Genomic DNA, 22,081 nt, shown 5'->3' with positions numbered 1-22,081 from the left:
ACAAACAGATTCCATTGGGACAAATGATGCAACAGAGCTGTATTTCCCAATTAATGCATTAAGGAATCTGTCGGCTGTGGGAGTGTAAGGCTACAAAGATCCAGTCAGACAGCTGAGCAAGCTTTTCTGGAGCAAAAAGAAAATACTGTCTCCTCCAGTTTCAAGAGAGACCCTGAAACACCTGGGATTAAGGCATCAGAGGAGCAGGAATGATAGGTATGATGCAGAAATCTGTATTCCTTGTGTGGGATACATGTATCAAACACCTCCCTGCAACCAGCTTCTGTGTCGTCAGGGTCCACTCTGAGAGATGAAGACCTTGTGCATCTTCTCAGGCGAAAAGTGCAGCTACAGCCAGGAGTTCTGGAAAGAAGAGTGGGGTCACTCTGCTTCATGGCATACGAAATCCTAAAAAGCTTTCTGTTCTTCTGGGTAATTTGGTCCAACTTTTCTAACTCAATAGGATGGTGGATGGCCAGTTCCAAGCTGTGCGCAGCACCAGAAGTCCAGATCCTTTAGTATTTTTCCTCGAACTACAAATGTATCTTAGTCATAGTGATGGAAAAAAATCAATAGTGTTACACAGTCATCACATGCCTGGTCCAGGATCCATTTATATGAAGTATTATTGGCAAGGGTAATGTGGCTAAGAGGAAAATTTTGTCGACATTTTCTGGTTCAGGACAATACAAAACCTGAAAGAACTTTGCAGGAAATAGAAGCATGTCTCTGAGTGTGTATGCCACATTCTTTTCTACCCTGGAAAAATCCAAAGAAATGGAATTGGACATCACCAGGACTGCTGATGACTGCTCAGAAAGGCTTCCTTCATTCTGAGTCCCATCTAACCAGCACGCAGGAGCAAGGGTATGTCGATTAAAGATTATTTTGACTTTTAGGCTAAGATGGTAAATTTCAGAAATCTGAGACCACTCTTGTTGCCTGCAGAAATCAAGACCAAACTAGGCTCAATGGAACTAGTTTTCAAGTATGTTCACCATAAAAAAAAGAAGCCATTAGTTAAAAAATATACTTTAACATCCTACCGTGTCAATTTAAAAGATACCACACAATTAAAAAAAAATAAATACAGATCTGCTCTAGTCTAGTCAAAACAGAGATTACTCCTATGGAGCGTAACATTCTTGATAAGGTCATGATGCTAACAAACTTTTGGTAAGTTTTATAGCTAGCTAACAATTGCAATTCTAAAGGCAATCAGTTTTCCAATGAACCTCTTCACTTCCTTGCTCTTCCTGTTATTGTACATTTTAAAATTAAAAAGGAGACAGCAACACTATCTTAAACAGTATCTAAACCAACTGTGATACTGGCTGGTTGTTTCTACTGTAGATGATGAAACAGCTTCATTCATAAAAAGGGCTGCTAATAAAATCTTTTAAAAGTATTTATTATAAAACAAAATCCACATAATCTATAGTACAAATGCAGAGTCTGTTATCTGTACAGATATTTATACAAAATACCAGTTACTTCAAACAAGACTTTGGTTTTGTTAACATAAAGAAACATTGCAGTTTCATGACCAGAAAATTGTCATAATGGTCTGAAGTGACGAAAGACTCAAAGAATTTTTTCTTAAGACAGTTTTAACCAAGTTCATTTGTATGCTAGAAGGCCATGCTTGGAAAAATAATTGGTAAAGTCTTTCTGTAACACAACAATGATGTTATGGCTCTTATGAAAAGTACTGTAGTGACAATCTGAAAATAGCGTCAATTTAATCCCCAAATACGCAAGTGCCAGTTACTGGCTTTTTTTTTCAAATGCTATGTATTTTTGACAGGTATCAATATTTCTGTTGAAAAAATATATGAATCTGTAAATCAAAGTTCACGCGAAATAATGCATTTGAGAGAAATTCCAATGTATTACAAATTCAAGACATGCATGCTCCAAAAAATTAAGTTGTCACCTTTCAGTTAGTTCCACAACTTAGGATGTATGTATTTTAACTGGTGAGAACCCTAACAATGATACAAAGCTTTGTTAAAACCAGTGGAGTACGATCTACATATGATTCTGGGGGCACTTGTGATTTAAGGCTTTACTTTCTTCCCCAGTTAATATGCTGAACTGTTAAAATACGCAAGGCACTGCAGTATTGCGTTTGGTTGTCTTTTGTAGTAACAAATGCTACGAAATGATACACATATAAAGCTGTAATTATTAGGCTGTTTGCAGAATACACATTTTAATATAAATATAAAAAAGATTGTGTGGGGGTTTTATCATAAAAATTCTTGGTACTCTTTGTATATTCATGTACATTTACAATAGCAGCAATTGCGATACAATTAGGTGTAAGGAAGAAAGTGGTCTGGGTTAAGAGTTTTGTTTATGATGCCTTCCAAATTTCATGTACAACAGCAAAGCAGTCCTCCCATTTTCAACAGCTTTTGTTTTACCTCCGTAGGCTGATGAATTCCAATTACAACTATCGTGTTTGTAGTTGCAACCAAAATACTTTCGTACTTATTTACACACTGCGGGATCTTCGTACAAATCGAACTGGAACATCGCTCCCTTTGTCAAACAAAGCTACCCTGGGCATGTTGCCACAGGAGTAGCGCCATTCTTATGTAGAGAAAGGTGCATCAGTGGGAGTACTTGTTTTTCAAAGATGTGAATGTCGGTGAATTAGTCTGTCACTCGCTGTAGCTGTCAAACTTGCTTTTCTCCTCTGGCAAGTCCTTCTAAGCACATTCTCTGCACGTATTTTGTCAATATGAAATGACCCATTTAGGAATTGCCATTGTGGTCTTCCATCCACCAGGATTCTGCGTTGGCTGGAGAGACCCCAGCCCCCGACTCCAGAGGTGGGCTGCGAGGGCCGTGGCTCATGCTGGGAACAGCCAGGACGTGGCAGCTTGCTGTCACGGGGGGCTGGGAGCACTCTCAGTATGTCAGGACATGGCATTCTGAAGGATTTTGTTGTGGAATGTAGAAGCCATTTGTATCAGGCTGGTTTCCATCATTCCTATCAGCAGGCTTAACATTGATTTAAAAACAATTTTTCCTTTTTTCCCTCCAGGGAGTACGATCTTATGGGAGAAGGCCCACAACACAGTTGGCCAACCTCAAAATAAACAAATTAAAGAAAAACACCCTTTAAAAAAACTGGAGTAAGTGTTCTCAGCAAGGCGAGCTACAGGACATGACAGGGTTGAAAACATCTACGTATATTAATATTTAACATGTGGTAAATACCTTAAGCTGTTTAGCTAAACTTACAATAGCTGAAGAAAGGGGTTTTTAAATTTAATGAACAGAAAGTGTTGCAATACCTAAGGGAATAGCAGCAGAACCAGCAGATACCGCTCAGAATTTAGGATTCAGCCTTCCCTGAATCTCCTACAGACAAGCCAAATTTACGGTGAGGACTGCACTCATAATTCATAAAGGACTCATAATAAAAACATAGAAACAAATGGATCTGATCCGTAAACGACTATCACCTTTGACTGCAGCTTATTTAAGGCTCTGTCCAAACATGGACGTTTATAAAATGTCCTTCAGCACTGTCACAGCAAATACGTTACTTCTAATTCAGGGCTCCATGCCAGGCACTCTTGTGTGTTATTAATTATTGGGAACACGCTTGCCTTCTGTTTTCATTTCCTGACATTAATGGATATCACTTGTAGTACAATTATAAGCACAGCTACTCATTTGGACTGACTCAACATATACCCCAATGAAATAACTGACATCAGAAAAGATCTGCTTCCGAAAATGGTTGAAGCAAACGGGACACACAACTTTTGTGAAGTTTGACTGGCCCCACTTGTAAAGCAGTACAACGTGCTCGAGACGTTCTGGTGAAGGGTAGCAGCACAGGAGCTCTCCCGAGAAAAGGCATCTGACCCTACAGGCAATGGAGCAATGTCCTCGTGACTGGCACATCAGCCCAGTGTGAGCAGCCCTTACGGAGTGCTCCTGCTTCCAAACCCTTTTTCACTGCTGAGCGCAGAGCTTCAGAATTTCAAGAGCCCCAGAATCCAAGAGGCACCAGTTGGCATAAAAATGGGGAGAACACGACGAGTCCTAGATCTAGCGTATGACCTGGATATCAGACGGAAAATAGATCTAGGATAAATGGGCCTGGAGATTTCCAGAAGGTCCATCCTAGGTGTGTAGAACAGGTGTTGAGGGAAGACATCATTTTATTGTTACTTTGAAAAGAATCAGAACTTTTATGGAAGTGCTTGTACCCTTTGCAAACCAGAGAGATCAAGGTTTATTACTGAAAATCAAACCCATTATTTGAAACGAAAAAAAATTGTTTCCGCTCATTTTCGCCTTCCTCTTTAGAATATGCTGATAACAGCACAGTCTCATTTTTAGACATGGGGTATTTTGTACTATGACACTACCCTAAAGAAAACATTATCTGTCATACATACAGATTTAGCTTAATCTTAGGCTAAATGCAATCTGTCCAGACAGAGAAAAACTGAACCAGTAAGACAGCTGGGATAATGCTAACGAAGCTTCCTCAAAATCATCCAGCAATAATTACCTCCGCTGCAAATTTCAGGGTGCAGTGGGTGTTGACCAGTCTAGCTGAAGTAAAGTCAATCTGTAATTTACACAAAACTTTTGCTTGAAATTAAATACTTCACTGTCAAAGATCATGACTTGTCCATTTACCTTCCAGCCTCAACCTGTCCTGCAGATAGGACAAATCCTACAAAAGAGAAGACAACCCAAGTAGCTGCTTTCATGACGGCACTGGAAGGCAGGTAAGCTGCTCTCTGCTAGGACATCTGTGCTTTAAATGTAACGAAGAATCGATCAAATCATTCGCCCATTACGAGCTGCTCTCCAGGCACAGTTCTACATCACACCCTGAGCTGTTTCAAGTGCTAATATGCAGTCATAACGGGCTTGGAAAATAGTGGTTGAAAACACTGATTCAAGTACTCACAAGCTCACACAGGCAGTCCAGTCACATGCATCTCCCTCGGGTTCTCAGGGGAGAACTCTTATTACATTTCAGTCAGCTTTCTCACAGAAAACTTTTGCACTGTTAAAACTATGCCTAAACCTCACCAAAACACAACTTTCCCCCCCCATATTTCCTACTCCACCCTGAACTGCCACAACTTGTCATATGCATTCACCAACTCCCTGCAACACTTTCTCTCATCCTGATCTAGAAGAAAATAGCACCTGTTTTCTATGGTTTAGCCTGAAAGTTCACAGGAGGGAAACAACTAAGAGCACACTGAGGATATTTCTGGAGACAAGTAGCTCCTGTCACTCATATTTTCTTTCTGGTCTTTTCTAGCACCGGGAGTGCAGTAACCCTTTTAAAGTATATAGCCTACAGCAATCAAAAGTAGTATTTAGTATTTAAATGTTAAGACGCTAAATTTGTATACAAATACTTTTTAGAAGAGGCTTTTAAAGTCAGTATTATGGAGCAGTGTGGGGCTTAGATTCTGATCACCAAACTTCAAGTGCCTCAGAGGAGGCAGTTTCTCAGCAACATCAGCAGCAAGAGGCTATGAATGGCCAACTGAAATCAAAATGTACATGCTTAATTCACCCCATTCAGCAAGTGCTTCCTTCCTCCTGAATACCCAGGCTCCAAAAGAATTTGACTCTTAAGACAGTTTAGCTCTCAGCAAGAATGCTAATTTTCTTGGACCCAACTCCAAACTTTGTAATAGGATACAAGTCTTCAGATGAAGTGGTTAGGATTGTTTTAGTTGCGGCTCTTTAAAAAGATCAGTGGTTTAATGAAAAAAAAAAATCAATGTAATTTTGCATCCAGTGTCATCACAGGAATACAGGAAAATAACGTAGTATGTCTCCAAGCTAGAACTGTAACAAAACTAAACTAATGAATTCATTATAAATGGTGAATAGTTATCATGCACAAAATTACATATGATACGAAATGGACTACCAACTGCTGTAATGCGGAACAAGTACTCCTTTATATGATCGACGCGGTACATAAAATATCCTGCGGATCTATATTCCTAATTTAGTTCACTGAAACTTGATCACATGAGAATTGCTTTGTTTCACCAAATCATTAACACTTGTTCAGAGATCTGCCAAGTCACTCTAAGAGTAACAAACTATGACCTTGTCATACCTCTCGGCATACTGCAGAATTACTAATGTTGATAGGGGATGGGGAAAGAACCCATTCTTAAACTCCAATGCTGTATTCTCCAATTTTGTATTTTTCTCCATGAAAAATGGTGGGCATCTTCTTTGTGCTCAATCTCTCAAGTGAAAATTTAGACACGAAGGTAGTAAAAGCTCCTTTAAGAGTTTTAGTAACACACCAGGGACAGCACAAATCCTACCCTTGAACTATAGAGACAGGAAGAACAGATCTGGACTAATAAATCTGAAAACACAAAGTGGATGAGAACACTGGTCCCAGTCCCTCCACCAGCACAACAAAGACCTCTGTCCTGGAGTTGTAGGGTTCCTCTGATGTGCTCTCAAATAACTTGATAAAAAGACCCCAAAGCAAGTACAATTTAAGTTCAAACAAGAAAAAAGTTTTCATTATTGCCAACAATATTAAGGCTGTCAAAGACCCAAAACATCTGTTATTCAGCAGCTGCAGAAACAGGTGCGAGTATGCATATTCAGAACTTCCCTCAGACGTCCCAAGTAGGCACTCACATTATCATCACCAGAGCTGAATTTATAAAGTGCCATACAATACCCAGTCCCTTTTGTCACAGCAAAAGAGCAATCAAAGCAAAAATTTATCTTCTGCATTTTGAAAGGAACTGATCCTAGCCCCCCACTCCCAAAGGGGTTTTCTTGGTAGGAGCTTGGAATATGAGCACTTTGCTGATCATAACATCCTCAGGTTACAGCAGTTTGTGTAAGAGTTTATCTCTTTTATTTCAACACGATTAGAAAGATTTGTTTCCTCTCCTTCCTCCCCTGTGCTTTTTCTGTCTATTTCTAAACCTGAACTGATTTTGTGGCAAATTTTAATGAGATATGACTAAACTGTTCCAATGGCAGATGTTTTTGTTTTGAGCTATGCAGATACCATTTTCTACAAACACCGCTTAAAAACCAAACAACTTTCCTCATTTAAATGAATACAAGTGACCATATCATTCCCCTTTGGAAAATTAACATTAGAGATGAAGCAATTCTCTGATCAAGTCAACACAGGCAAACATCTCAGACACCTGGCACAGTGAATTAATGAACTTTTGGGAAAAAGAGAAGCAGCACTGCATTTTGAGAAGCAGCCGACTACTACAGCCTCTTCTCAGGCAGTCATGAAAGTCTCACAAGGAAGGATGAAGTAGCTTGATTTCATCACAATTAAAATGGTGAGTCTGACCAAATCTGCAGTTTGTCAGGCGTTTCTCTTAGCTTAAATACCACTTTAAACCTGCCCCTTGCTCTCACCCACAGGTCAATACATCTGCTTCTGCTACCATTCAGCCAGTCAAGTGTGGAACTGATTGGAGCTAAACCAAGTTTTTTAGGGCTGGGTATCTTTTTTAGCTTGAATCAGTTCCAGAGTTGGCCATGTGCAGAGTGGCACTGACATGAGGCAGGGCATGATGCCTGTGGGCCTAGTTAAGGTGGAAGGTTTGGCCAAAAGAAGTGTTCTTCCAGTTCGATGCTAAGGTTTGAAATCCAGGCCTCAGCACACGAGTTCTGCTGTGAAGCATTCAGCTCACTTGCAAAAAGGAGCGTTTGAGGGTTGTGATCTCTGCATGGTTTCTCCCAGTGGTGGTGAAGGGATGAGATACTGACAATTTTATTTAAATGTTTTTCTTCTCTGCGAATAAACTTACGTCTTTCTTTAGACTCCTCCTCCCACAAGCCACTTCTCTTTCTTGTCTCACATTAAGCATTACATACACTTTCCATGTAAAAAGTGACTTAAAAATGCAAAAAGGCTCAACATTCCCTCCCCAAATCCTTTGGAGATTGAGTCATTTTCATGACTTCAAAAAGGCAAATATGGCACAAAAGAATGGAAATTAAGTTAAAAAAATCGATTTTATAAATATTTTTCCTCTGTACAATTTTTCACAGCCCCATCCCTCCAACCCATTTTTATTCACATTTCTTTTTTTTTTAATTCCCACCCCGGTTTATTTTTAAATCATAAAATATATATTTTAAATCTGTTCATATTTTAAAATATTTACAGGAAAAGTTCCTTCTGTTGAGGTCATGAGGAGTCTGTACAAGGAGAGGGTGGAGGGGGATAGAGGTGAAAATAGCTTCGTTCCGTGGCAGGAGATGGAGGGCAACTTTCTTCTGCCGACATGTACTGACTGCGAGGTGTGGGCGGAGGGGGATAAGGGTCTGAGTCTGAATTTAAATCTATATAGTATTTGTTTGCCTTCCATCGACTAGTAGTATAGTCACTGTCACAAACATCTGTGCTGCATGGGGTTGTGGGTGGAGCTATCCCTCGTATAAGGTATGGCCTAAAAAAACAAAAACAATAAAGCACAGGCATTAGTTGCAATCTGGGGGAAAAAGAAAGAGAAAGAGATTGAAAATGAACAGGTTTTCATAGGAACCCAGCAAGAAGTACCCGAACTGTGTTAAATTTGAAGGGCACAACTACCCTCAGCCATTAGTGCATTCTTCCAGGCCCTGACCAGCCAGGAGACCACCGTGACTGTTTAGCCCAGTTCCTAACAAATAGGTTGGTTCATCAAAGAGTTTTAAGATAAGCTTGAGGAACTGAACAGAAAACACCAACCTTCTCTATACAGGATGCTAAGTGACTGTTACGTAGCAGTATAACCTATATATATTGCATTACTACTCAGCGACACTGCATTGAAAGGTGCTAAATCAATGTTTAACATCAAAACTGGCACCCCCTCCATTTCAACGGTCATTTATTAAGACAGGGAAAGGTTTTCCAACAAGGTAAAGCCTGAACAAGAACATTTTGCTTAAGATTCAAAACTAAAGGACAGATAAACAGAAGATTTATCAAACTTTTTTATTTGAGCTGTACCTGTAAGATCTCGTTGTTGAAGGAATGTTTGAGGAATAAAACATCTCTGCATTATACAGGGAGCGATCGGTAGCTGGGGAAGGAGGTGGGTTCAAGATCTAGGAAGAAGAGGAAAAAACAGCACGAAAGTTTGGGTTAATTATACAACTCTACTTGTTTTGAAAATATTATTTATACCTTCACCCTGTCACTCATCCTTATTTTAGTTTCCTCTCCTTGCTGCTTGGGTGGGTTTAAGCATTTTTTAAGATCACCGAAGTTCATTAGGAGACTTTACTCTGGGCTTCAAAGTTCTCAAAGCACAGAACTTTTCTTCCTTGCCACATCCGTTGTTATGCTGGAAGGCTCGGGTAAAGCTGGAAATTAGACCCAGTTTTGCTGAATGTCAGTGCGCTTCCTTGGACACAAGGACTGATATGATCCTCAACAGATGCTAATGGGAAATACAAGTCTATTCCACTCCCAGACCCTAAACATAGTCCCAGTCAATAGTAGGGTCAGGAGACCAACTTCCTTTACTATAACTAATACAATTCCTCCTTCCCTGAATACTTCCTTTTTACTGCCATTCTGTAAACATAACATTTTGGCACAGTTCACAATGCGAAGGGCCTAAGAGCTAACAAATAGTTATAGTCTGCACTAGCCTCTGCATGCTTATACACAGTTGCTGGTAACCCTCACACTAGGAAAACAGTTTATTATGCTTCATAATTCTTTCGGATTCCCTAGCAGGAAGCCGAACCCCTGATATGGCCAGCAGGACTTTGGCCTAAAAATGAGGAGAGCGCTTCATCCCTTCCAAGGTGGAAAATTACAGCATTGCTGTTGATGGTAGGGCCTTGCTACTGATGTGAGCATCTGGTACACGGCCTGTCCTGGGCATTCTGCCAAGCCATGGCCTGCCACAGTGACCATGATAGCATCCTGCCTCTGCCTCTGCTCTTCTCTCATAATAATACTGTGAAATCACTGGAGTGGAGATCATTGTTTTGGTCTTCACTGTGCAGCGTCTAGCAAAACGATTCCCTGGCCATTGAGTTGAGCTTGTTGTTACTAATATTGACAAGCCCTGTATCCAGATTCACGTGAGGGCAGACAAGCTTGAACACCACGCATTGCCAGCTGTGGGGAATGATGAGTAATTGCCCCAAGAGTATCTCCCAGAAATCCTCTTCCTTTGAGGAGCACTCCATACTACTTCTGGATTCTCCCCTACTGGCACCCTGAGCTGCGACACCACCACTTCACATTCAGATTAAATACAGCAGAGTGTCAGCCAGGCTCTCAGACGTATAAACTGACATAACTCCAGTGACATCAATTCTTTCCTAGTCTCTATTCACTGCACCATCTCTTAGTACCCCTAAGATGTGTTAAACAAAACAAAACAAAAAAGCCAAGACAACTAGATGCCCAGATCTCTTCTTTTTATTATTTACCTAAAGCTGGGTAATTAGCTACTAGGTAGAATTGACCAAAATATTTGGATTAAGCAGTAACTTCAGTTACTTTCAGTTCCTTCTAAGAATTCCGCATGCCTTTCCTGAAGGAAAAGCTGGTATCATCCCTGCAGGCCCTGCTGACATAGCCTGGAGTGGAAAGTGTGAAAGAAGAATTCCCAGTAACAGCCAGATTAGATTAAACCAGAAGTCCAACAGAAGAGTTGATCTTTAGGCCAACATAGATCCCATAGAATGGCACAGGCAGATCAGCTCTTGGGCTTCTTTCCTCTTTCCAGATTTATTTAAGTAACATTTTTTTTAATATAAATTCAGCTAAGTTTTTTCTGTTCATCCCTTTCTAGTTTGGCACTGACACATCAATCATCAATCAGGTACTAGCATGAAATTGTTCAGCGTGTTACAGAGACACCGGTGAAGCATGAGACAAGCAAAATTAGGAGGGCTGCCAAGTTCCAAGTATCTGCTATCTGTGACTAGCTGCTTGATGGCTTCATCGAGAAGGTAACGCAAGCTTGCGTGAACAGAAGACTGAATGTATGTATTGCTCAGAAGCACTAAGGAAAAAAACCATCATATGACAAAATACCGGCAAACTGTAACCTCTGTATGTCTCTTTTACATATTCTTAGAGAAACATACTATACATATTTGAATTCATGAAACACTGATACGGGGACTAAAAACCTGTCACTTCCAACAGCTGAAAGCCAGAAATGGAGCTAAAATACAGCTGAAAAAAACCAAGCAAGGAAAGCTCTGCTGGTACCAATGTTTTCTCCCCGTGCATGCAGTTGGTTTTCTGAATCAACAATCGACGCTTTATCTAAACAGCAAGCCAAGCTTGTTCCTTATGGGTTTGCATTCCAGTCCTGTCACATCTTGTTTGTCTTTTTATTCCCTGTGTGCCTGCAGCGTTACGCAGTGCAAAATGTCACTGGGCCACTGACATCAGAGTTTACAAAGAACAAAGAGGTACCATCTCCAAGGGAGTGAAGAAAGAAGAAGTGCCAAGGAACAACCCCGTTGAGTATTATTCTAATAACAAAACATTTTGGACACTATATAGCATTGTGTAATCCTGATGGACTACAACAAAGCCTTTTCGTGAACTTCAGTGGGTGTCAGACTGTAACACCCAAGAAAAAATGTTATTAACATTCTACTTAGTAGCACCAATTTTCATCTTCCTTTTCTTCGGAAGTGGGAGATACCTAACTCACAGGTATATTTTCAAGACATACCTGTGGGTAGAAAGTGGCTTTAGTGCTTGATGAGCTACTCGAAGAGGCTCCAGTAACATGGTTTCTGTCATATAAGGGGGCACCACTGCTTCCTCCCATGAGACTCATGGAGCTAATCATGGACTTTCCACAAGAGATGCCTGCAGTGAGACAGAGAGGAAAACAACATTAAGTAAACCACAATTTTATCTACCAATGCAAAACAGAAAACAAATCCACAGCTTGGCAAACCCATGCAATGCTACTGGTTGTCACTTTGGGAACAGTGTTTTATGTAAAAACTTCAGGATCACAAGGAACAACACATTTTGTGAAGAAAACATCTCACCCCCAGACCACCTATAGTCTTACTGCAGCACTGAACTCCTCACAACCTGCTCCCACACTCTGCTGAGAAAGGAATCTCTAGAACAGCTGACCGAAACTTTTCACCCAAATCATCAACTAAGAAATCTTCCAATTAACCAAACTCAGGCATTTGCAAAAAAACCCATTATACATTGCCCAAGAAAAACAAGCTAGAGACCTCCAAAGTTTTCATTTACATCCAAAGAAATTCAATTGTAAGTACATGAACAACAGCAAAAATTAATTTACTCAATAAATTTGCTGCAAAAAAATCACTGCTTAAACTGAAAATCAGCAGAGGCAAAAGGAAGGAAACCTGAGTGACCGGAAAAGGGAAGACAACATTCTCCAATCTGTTTTACTTCCATGTACACTTAAATCAGACAATACATTTCCAGCTTTTTCCTGTCAGACTATTCAGTGCTGATGCAAGAGTTTAGTTTGGGAAGTTTCAGAAATTTTTCGGACGCAGGAAATATTTATTACAAGCAGAGTGACTCTATTTATGATCATCATTCATGACTATTTATCTTTTTTGGAAATGCCACGACACTAGGAATCTATGTCTTTTCTTTAGAATTAAAATCAATGGTAATATTTTCAGCTGTTGTAACTTGTCACGGCAATATGGATTAGAAAAAACTAAAAAATACGAATGAGAATCAAAATGAAATCTTAAGTTTAGCACCTAAAGACATACAGACAAAACACACTGATACTTGCTTTAATTAAAAAAGTCCAATTTAAAACACCACTGCAAAGATTTCACCTGCAATGATTTAATCCTCAAATTTTATTTCCTACCACAAAAATCTCTTGATAACCATAAAAACATAATTTAAGCAGGAACAGCTGACCATAGTCATTGAAGTGCGAGAAAGGCTAAACCTAACTTGCATCTAGCTATCTTCAAAGCCATGGCTAGAAGAAAACAACAATTAGCTCATCTCAAAAACTTATTTAATATGAAGAAGTGCTACATCTTTTCATTTGTTTTATCATCTATCTGATTTTCATCTGGAATGAAAAGCAGACTCCAAGCACTCCAAACTATGGATTTCTTGTATTCTGACCCTGCCTGGCAGGTTATCAGGTGAACATTTACTTTCCAGCTTCCTGAATAACAAGAAGAGATATATTCTTTCTTCTCAGGGCTTTGTAGTTAAGAATTTGTTACTTCCTCTATGAAAAGTATATTTTACATTTGTAAAATAATTTGAGGTACATCATTTAAGTGTTTACTTTGATGTGTATATGAGGTTTCTGGGTTCTTATCTATTAGCTGAATGTCTGAAGCTTTTATGTATACTTCAAGTCCTCCTTCGATCTCAGCATCATAGCTGCGTGCACTTCTCTGAATGGATGCTTTGAGTCCTTTGCGACGTAGAGAAGCTTTGCTGTTTTACAGATGAACGACTGAGACACAGAGAGAATAAATACTTGTCCAAAAGCGAACAGGAAAGCTGTCTCAGAGATGGGCTAAACCAACGGGGATGTCTTCATTACACTTGAGGCAACGAGCAGCCATTCTACAAAAACACACCCAAACTGCTTGTGTTCCTCCACGTTTGCTGGTGTAACTTTGGGGAGGGACATTTATCTCCTGCTTTTTTGTATTATAGTAACCTAATCTGCTTCACCTTCTTTCCTCTGCATCTTTCCACTGTGGAATAACCCAATCTATCCGCAGCAGACAGGACAAAACCGTGTAAAGACCTTTAACGGGCAGGACAGAAACAAGGACATCTGAGTACAAGAAACAAAGAAAAACTCAACAGGGCTCTCACCAGAACACTGAACGGCACATGCTTTTTTAGTTTTCAATATTGCACATGGTTCACGACTCTTCATAGTGTTTTGCAGGCCTTAGGTGAGAAGTACTATGCAAAACCCAGGCTTTATTACATACACCAGAATGAACTATTTAAAGAGGATGTTTTCACTGGCAAAATACTGTAGATTTTCTATCAAAAAGATAGATACCTATGCAGATGCAGCCTAGCACGAAAATTGCATTTGAAAATCTGGCAAGATGCCTAATGAAATGCATCTAATAGTTTTTGCATATCTAATCCAAATGACAGATTCGTACCAAAACCACCGAGCAGATCAACAACATCCAATTTCTGCTCTTTGAGAACTCCGCATCTAGCACTCTTCATAACCTTTAAAACCCCAAATCCAGACAATGTAATGGTACTGATTAGATGCAAGGTCCTTACCATCCTTACCAGTAAAAGTGCCATGTTGAGAACTTCCTGGAGCAATAAAATTAAGAGGGACGTGAGGGGTGCCACTGACATACTCGTGTGGAAAAGGACTGTTGGGCCCAGCGTAGCGCTGACACACCACTCGTTGGCAAACAAAGTACATTCCTCCCATGACAAAAAGTGACAGTATTATACCAATGACAGGACCGATGGCACTACTGTGTGGCTGTGACTCATCTGAGGCTGGCTTTGTTTTTTCTGGAAAAAGAGGAGAAAAAAAAAAAAAAGAGGTCATTAGAGACAGGGCAATATATATTTTGCTGGCCTGGAGCTTGTGCAGCAAATCAGTCAGCTCACAGTCATTCAGGCAGTGTCTTTCAAATTATCTGCATCAAACCCAGGCATCCGTAACTCCATATATTCTGATTCAACACACAAGACTTCGTGCCTCCTCTTCCCCTCCATGTATTTAAGGCAGTATTAGCAAGGTACTCTCCTTTCTGTCTAGCATTTCATCTCGTAACAGGTTTACTTATATACATGAAGTCCTTAATCAGAGAGGAATCTGCTCTCTCAAAAGCCATTTGAGCTGGCCAATAACATAAAAAAATTAAAAGATTTTACCAGTAGGAAAACTACCGTATGTATTAAGCAGTGAATGTCTTCCTAGCTAATATGGGCCTTAAAATAGAACACTTTTCCATCCTAAAATATGACTTGCTCTCCAAAAAAACCCTTACAAATTGGAAAGAAAACACAATCCAGAATACCTCAAATACTTTCTACTTATTTCTTTTTCTCCTATATAAGCCCAATGTTAAATAATAAAAACTGCTGCAAAATTTGAGAGGAGCTCAATGGCATCTCCCTCTGACTATGGGTAACACATTCAAAATTCTTGCCAAATAAACCTGGGACCTCTATGTTTTTTGCATATGTGACTTGCTTCAGTGAAAATGATTTTGCCACGTGATTCACACAACATTTATAATCTTATTTTTTTACGTACACAAATATATTTATTCATAAAGCGAAAAAATCAAAAAAACTGGTCCAAAATCTATCAATTTTACATGTTCAGATCAAACTACAGACCCCTTCCCCCCTTAATAAAGTTGTAAGAAGCGAAATGGTTCATGTAAGATTCACGCCTTCACTTCATAAAATTTTTCCCCAGTGGTTCTGGGGAAAAACAACTGAAATTTGAGAAGGAACATAAAGGAAATACAAAGATCTACCAAAAAACTCTTAACAGCTCAGCATCAAGAATTAATTTCTGTCTTAAAGTCTTTATCTACTTTTCACACTTATTAGTGCATGACAGCTTTTATGTCAGCTACAGCCCTAACTTTCAAAGAGTCAGATTATTTCAGGTATGATATCAGAAAAAAAGTAAAGCCAAAATTAAAACATATTCTAGCTAATTTAAACCACACAATTCTCATTTTTGTTAAACCTAGCTTCTTTTGAATGCAAGATCCTTATCTAGAAAGCAGCAATCATTTTTATTCCCTACTTGAGTTCTTTCCCTCAGTCAAGCAAGAAACCACCTTTGTTCCACAAAGAGACTCCAGAGAAGACAGTCTTCTGTCTACGTAAAGACACATTTAAATCAGTTAAGACCTAATTGCAGGACTGGACCCAAAGTGCAAACAGGAAACAAGTGCATTAACTTAGCAGCACAAATGTTTGTGAAAATAGACTAAAAAAAAAAAAAAAAAAAAGAAAAGGAAGAAGTGGCTTTACATTATTTACATTATCCAGGGAATTGGGGGAACTGGATGAGAGCTGAAAGATAAATGGAAATTGTGGGAGAAGCATGAGAAGTGTCTTCAGTCTGAAATGTCCAACAGGAGAGATAAACATATTTTTTTTGCCATTCTTTTAGCCTTTTCTTCTATTCACCATTTGGAATTCTTTCACCACTCTTGCTCATGAAATACACTTTTCTTTGCTGCACCCACTGTGAGGATGGAAGGAAGGAACAAGGATACCCTGACCAGACGTGGTGATCCTTCCTCTCATCCCAGCAGCGGCACAGCTTCTGACAAATGGGGCTTCAAAACCTGACAAAACTCTAAGATATTAAAAACTTTGCAATTAGCAAGGTCCTATAGGCAATGTAACAAAGCAAAGTGCAGCATTTCTTTACACAAACCCAACACAAGGCATTTGTTCAGAACAAATTACTGACAGATCAGCACATTTATTTGCTTTTGTTCTAAAAGGCTATGTTGCAACTATTTTGCTTAACCACTCGTGAGCTACTAAATCATAGAATGGTTAGAGTTGGAAGGGATCTTAAAGATCATGTAGTTACAACCCCCCCTGCCATGGGCAGGGACACCTCCCACTAGACCAGGCTGCTCAGAGCCCCATCCAGCCTGGCCTTGAACACTTCCAGGGATGGGGCAGCCACAACTTCCCTGGGCAGCCTGTTCCACTGCCTCACCACCCTCACAGTAAAGAATTTCTTCCTAATATCTCATCTAAATCTACACTCTTGCTGTTTAAAACCATTAACCCCCATCATATCACTACACTCCCTGATAAAGAGTCCCCCCTTATCTTTCCTGTAGGCGCCATTTAGGTACTGAAAGGCTGCTATAAGGTCTCCCCAGAGCCTTCTCTTCTCCAGGCTAAACAACCCCAACTCTCTCAGCCTGTCCCCATAGGAGAGGTGCTCCAGCCCCCTGATCATCTTTGTGGCCCTCCTCGGGACGCACTCCAACAGGTCCATGTCCTTCTTATGTTGGGGGTCCCAGAGCTGGACACAATACTTCAGGTGGGGTCTCATGAGAGCACAGCAGAGGGTCAGAAACGCTCCCTTTATCTGCCCCATTCCCTGAAAACTTCATGCACTAGTCACCCCAATGGTGCAAGAAGAGGGAAGTTGCGAGCAAAGCATAAGTGAGCGAATTTTACTGTCCGCTTCAGACTACAAAATAACAGACTCAGCTACGGACTAATACAGCAACTGCTGTTAGCATGCCTGTAACTTGTATGTACCTACTGCCGTGACAATTCAAAGTAACATTTTCTCCAGCAAAGGGAAAGGTCTCTCCTTATATTCTTTTCCTACCTGCACTGTAAGAGACCAGCTTGTAGTCACATGTAGACACTTGCTTACTGCATGCTAGTTCCTCCACATAATTAGCCTTCAGCTTGACCCTGTACTTGCAGTGGATAGGGATGCACATTTTTAAAAGCCACCCCAAGAACGGCAGCAGCTCTCCAAGCTATCTCTGCAGGTAGAGCAGCTCTACTCTACTATCCGAGGAGAGTAGAATCAGGTCCCCCTGTGTATAGATCTGAAGGCCTGTTTAAACAAGGCCGTGTTGTATCCCACACAACATTTTAGAACTAGCTTGCAGTAACGTTGGGATTTCAGTTCATCTTCATTACTGCTGTTCCTGCATTACTTAGAATAACAGCATTACAGACTTGCTACACCATGCTGCAAGCTCACACTCTTTTGCTGCCCAGTCCAAAGGAAAAGCAGCCAAATACAGCTGTGAGAGTATCTGGCCAAGATTCACTGGGCTTCCCTGAAAGAATCTTGCTATGCAAAGACTGGGGCTCTGCATAGGGATGTAGGACATTACGCCTGAATACAGCGCTTGAATCTCAAGGAAAGACATCTCACCACACATCAGCTCATCAGAACCGTCAAGGCAATCTGGAAAGGAGTCACACTGTTGCTTCAGGAGGATGCACTGGCCGCTTGCACATCGAAACTGATTGGGTAGACAAATTGCTGCACAGAAAGAAAGAAAAGATTAAGTACTACTTGTATGGGAGCATCTGAGCATCTTAAGAAAACCAAAAGAAGTAAGACATGAAGATGCATTGCATTTTATATTATGACCAGATAGGCACTAGAACACCTGCTTTGCTGCTGTGGGTAAAATGCAAGTCTGCACGTCTCTGATTCTTCCTTCTTGTTGTTATACATCCTACTCAGTGGGGCTAAAATGAAATTCGGATCCCAGTAACTCCCCATCCTTTGTCGAATTGGTCCTGCTAGGGCAAAACTAGGATCAGATCAGCAAGAATCTCCTACAATAACTAACAAAGTGAAGCCAATCATCTGACATGTTAACAAAAATGTAGTAACTTGGCATATTATAAAGCCTTATATAGTCTATGCTATCCTATGTAGCCCTGTACAATATAACCTTGCTAAATAACTACTAAATTTCTTACCTATATGCAGAAGCCTGTTTCAGCAAAAAAAAACTTAATTATCTTTGGAATCTCTGTCGAGTCAAAGCATTTTAAATCATCAGTAAAGATACTGTTTTACGAGGGCTAGTAACCAGCAATCCTGCTAGGTTCACAGTATAGGTTGTTTAATGTAAAAAGAGGAAAGATTCTTTCCTTCTGGAGGAGAAGATCCACGTTCATGTTTTGTATCACAGCACTGGTGGTGCTGTGAAATGGACCTCCTGAACAGCCATACATACTTTGCCACGGTCCAGTTTGCAGAGCAGTTCTTGTCTAAGAGAACTAAATTATTATTAGCTAGAAGCTCCAAATGCAGCAGCTCCCGATTTGGATTGTTACGCCCCTAGTAAGCTGGATGCGGTTCCACAAGGTCCTACAGTGCATATAACACACACACATGTTTATAGTAGGCTCTAAAAGCATCTAGAGCTCCCACCACACCACTTAGGTTCTTGCATTACGAGAAGGGCCAAGTGAGCAAGCGAGCACTTTCCTATTTGGCAATGACTGCCAGCCCTCTACTTATTCTTGCAACTGTCTGCTGCTCCTTTGTTTTTCATCAAGATTTCTGTCTTAATATCCTTTCCCTTCTTAGATGCCTTGTTTTCTCTTGCTGTCCTGCCTTGTTGGACTCCTTATTTCTTCTTGATCCAACAATGGACAACTCGGCACACTGAACCTGTGTTGTCCAGGAGATGAAGGTTCTTCAGTGGCATGGTAATCCAGTTGCAGTATCAAAAGATTGTTAACCTTCTGACTTCCACTGGGTATGAGAGGACCAGCTAGCAGTGCCACGGTAAATTCAAGAAGATGAAAGTCATAGTCTTGAAGATGTGGAATAAGAACCACGAACGTATCCAGGGATGTTTATTTGTCCACTTCCAGTCATAGTCTGCAACCCCAGAGCCAATGCTTCAGATTCAACTCTTCAAAAGCATGCCTTGGGAAACCAGGGGACAGGAGAAGCAGCTTCTGACAGAATCAAGGCATTGAACTTAGATCTATGGAAAGACAGTGATTGCCACTGCTCTGACCAGAAGGCAATTCCTCTGATGCGTAAGGCATAGTAGAAAAGTTCTGTTAAGCCCAGTTAGCGTCACCACCTTAATAAACCTCACCTAAAGAACAAGAACGTACTATATACCACCTTCCCTTCCCCCAACACAGTGGGTTATAGGCTGACACATGCTAAGGGATGAGAAAGGCCTAGGGGTTTTATTTTTCTTAGGAACTTTGGCCTTGGCCTGTAAAGATTCCTGAGGACTATAGAGGCCATGTTTGCCACATCTCCCTCCCTCCTCCTGGACACTGCGTACGTTCATAGCCCTTCTAGGGAAGAGTCAGACAGCATCCTGGACAGAAGTCTAACCATGGGTGGCCCAAGTGCTCGCAGAAGACTAGGGATACAACCACTCAGTACTCAACTGCTGAAGAAACATGTCTTCAACTATTCTAGACTAGATGTTAAAGCTCATCTGTGCCCTCAAAGGGGCTGTGCAGGGCAAGGCAGGTGCCTACAGTTCACACAGTACTAGGAACATTGGCATTAAGTTTGCTTAGCAGTGCCCACCATTTCACAGGGAGATGACCAAATGCACATTGCACTTTGACCGTGTGTGGGTAACGGCAGCGTTACACTGCATATGGGCTCCATGGTGGACAAAGCAGAGCCTCTTGATGAAGCAGTACAGGTAGTAAGCATCACCTCCCACAAGAAAGACAGGAACCTGTTTGCAAAGAAGGCACTGATGTTCTGGTGTCCGGTATCAGAGTTACAGAAGACACTGCAAATCCAAAAAAATCCACTCTGCTGGCCCAGCGTCCTGGTTTGGGGCAATGACTGACGTCTGAGGAAGACCCTGTCTGCTTTTGATCCCGATCAGTGTGTTCTGGAATCCAGTTCTCATCCATCCTGTCTGGAACTTCCCCAGTGCCTGCCGGTGACATCTTCCTGGGAACTTGGTACGGTTTTGTATGCATATATAGTATCTATTTCAGTATTTTCCTTTTTATTATATTATTAATATTTCATTAAAGTAGTTCAGTTTTTTCTAAACTCATAAATCTCTCTTATCTCTCTTCTTCCTCTCCTTGGAGCGAGAGGTGGGGGAGAGCATCTGTCATCTTGTCATTGGCGAGTCCAGCCCAAATCATGACACCCAGTGGCAATGGTTAGCCACTGAGTGGGTAGAGCCAAGGGTCCTGAGGCTTCACAGGGCAAGAGCGATGCTACTGTATAGGCTCCTGAAATTTTGTATAATAATAAGATGCCATGGTGCCAGCTCATAGTCAAGTGTCTGTTTCAGCTATCGCTTGGTCCTAAAGACAGAACATGCACGTTGTCCCATCAACCAAGGGATGATACAAATGCACCTGTCCATGTTTCTCTCTTGGACCCACATCCTACAACTGACTGCATACAAAGCAGCTCTAGCTGCAAGAGTTCCTTGGATGTTGTTCCACAGATTTCTCATAGAAAGATACATCCAGGATTACAAGCATCAGCTTGCTAAAACCGAACTCTCAGAACAGCCAATTCAGCCACAGGTTTAAGTCCACCTCTTCCTCCCTGTGGCACCTTGCAGTGACCACTGTCTGAAGGTGAAGTAGACACAGTGGAAACAGTGGAAGTCAAAATGGTATTTATGCAGCAAAAAAAAGTATGCTCCGCCAGTTTCTTTCCTGTTTTCATTCTTAATATGGATTAAAGATACTCTCCTCCCCAACCTCCCCCATATCTATAGTTACATGGTCAACAATTTATGTAGCTACAGAGAAGTTTAATTTGAACAACAGAGTAAGAAAGAGGGAAATAAAGACAGAATCAGTGGATAGCTTAGTTAGGCTTATGGTTAAGGCTGTTTTTCACCATTTGAAACTAAAATTCATATATATATATATATATAAAAAGAACTGTTAGAATCCCAAATGGATGCTTATGTTAGACCCATGAGTTTGGGAAAATTAATCTTACTATCACAATCTGCTTCATCTGATTTATCTTGGCAGTCAATTTCTCCATTACACCGCAAGTGTGCATCAATACACTGTCCTTTCTCACACTGGAACTGGGATGCAGAGCATATGGGGCAACTATCTTCATCACTCTGGTCATCACACTCTGGAAATCCATCACACCGCCATGCCATTGGGATACAGTCGATCTCTCCAGTTGCACAGGTAAACTGGTCTGGGGAACAAGTTGGAGGTTCTGGAGAAAGAGAAAACAAATCCCATTTGTATACTCAATTTTAGCCCTCGCAACAGAGTAAAAATGTGACGGACTGAAGTTCTTCTGTGACAATATTAAGATTCCAGCAAAGACGAAAACATGATTTTGCATAGGGAATGAGATTTTGCCAACTTCATAACAAAAACTGGATGCATGCTGATTGAAGAAACTTGCTCTAGCATGTGAGCACTGAACTAAGGACAGGAACTACAAATACTTACTTTGGCTCTAACAGCCACCTTTTGGAAGACACTGTCATACACATAAATTCAAATGAATACTCAATTTCTGACTGCAAAGCACATTCTACACAATTCTAATCCCTGCAATTATATCAGCCT

At 40.7% G+C, this 22,081-nt stretch overlaps 1 protein-coding gene across 2 annotated transcripts in view; it reads right to left on the bottom strand.

Annotated features, from left to right (window-relative positions):
- Positions 1 to 1,397: 1,397 nt before the first annotated feature.
- The window catches only part of LRP5 (LDL receptor related protein 5), a 164,473-nt gene continuing 143,789 nt past the window's right edge, over positions 1,398 to 22,081 (bottom strand). Inside the window, exons 18-23 of one of the 2 annotated variants that reach the window (XM_054198037.1) lie at positions 21,483 to 21,719; positions 17,928 to 18,038; positions 14,294 to 14,539; positions 11,724 to 11,863; positions 9,017 to 9,114; positions 1,398 to 8,471 (exon numbers count right to left, since the gene is read on the bottom strand). In XM_054198037.1, the coding sequence (XP_054054012.1) occupies positions 8,210 to 8,471; positions 9,017 to 9,114; positions 11,724 to 11,863; positions 14,294 to 14,539; positions 17,928 to 18,038; positions 21,483 to 21,719 (1,094 nt within the window). In that variant the 3' untranslated portion in view covers positions 1,398 to 8,209. The remainder of the gene's footprint in view (positions 8,472 to 9,016; positions 9,115 to 11,723; positions 11,864 to 14,293; positions 14,540 to 17,927; positions 18,039 to 21,482; positions 21,720 to 22,081) is intronic. The other variant, XM_054198038.1, reaches the window with a different exon arrangement.

This window comes from Rissa tridactyla, chromosome 4 (assembly GCF_028500815.1).
Source record: "Rissa tridactyla isolate bRisTri1 chromosome 4, bRisTri1.patW.cur.20221130, whole genome shotgun sequence".
NCBI lineage: Eukaryota > Metazoa > Chordata > Aves > Charadriiformes > Laridae > Rissa > Rissa tridactyla.
Note: the sequence above shows the minus strand (reverse complement) of the source record. Positions and strands in the feature narration are given on the sequence as shown.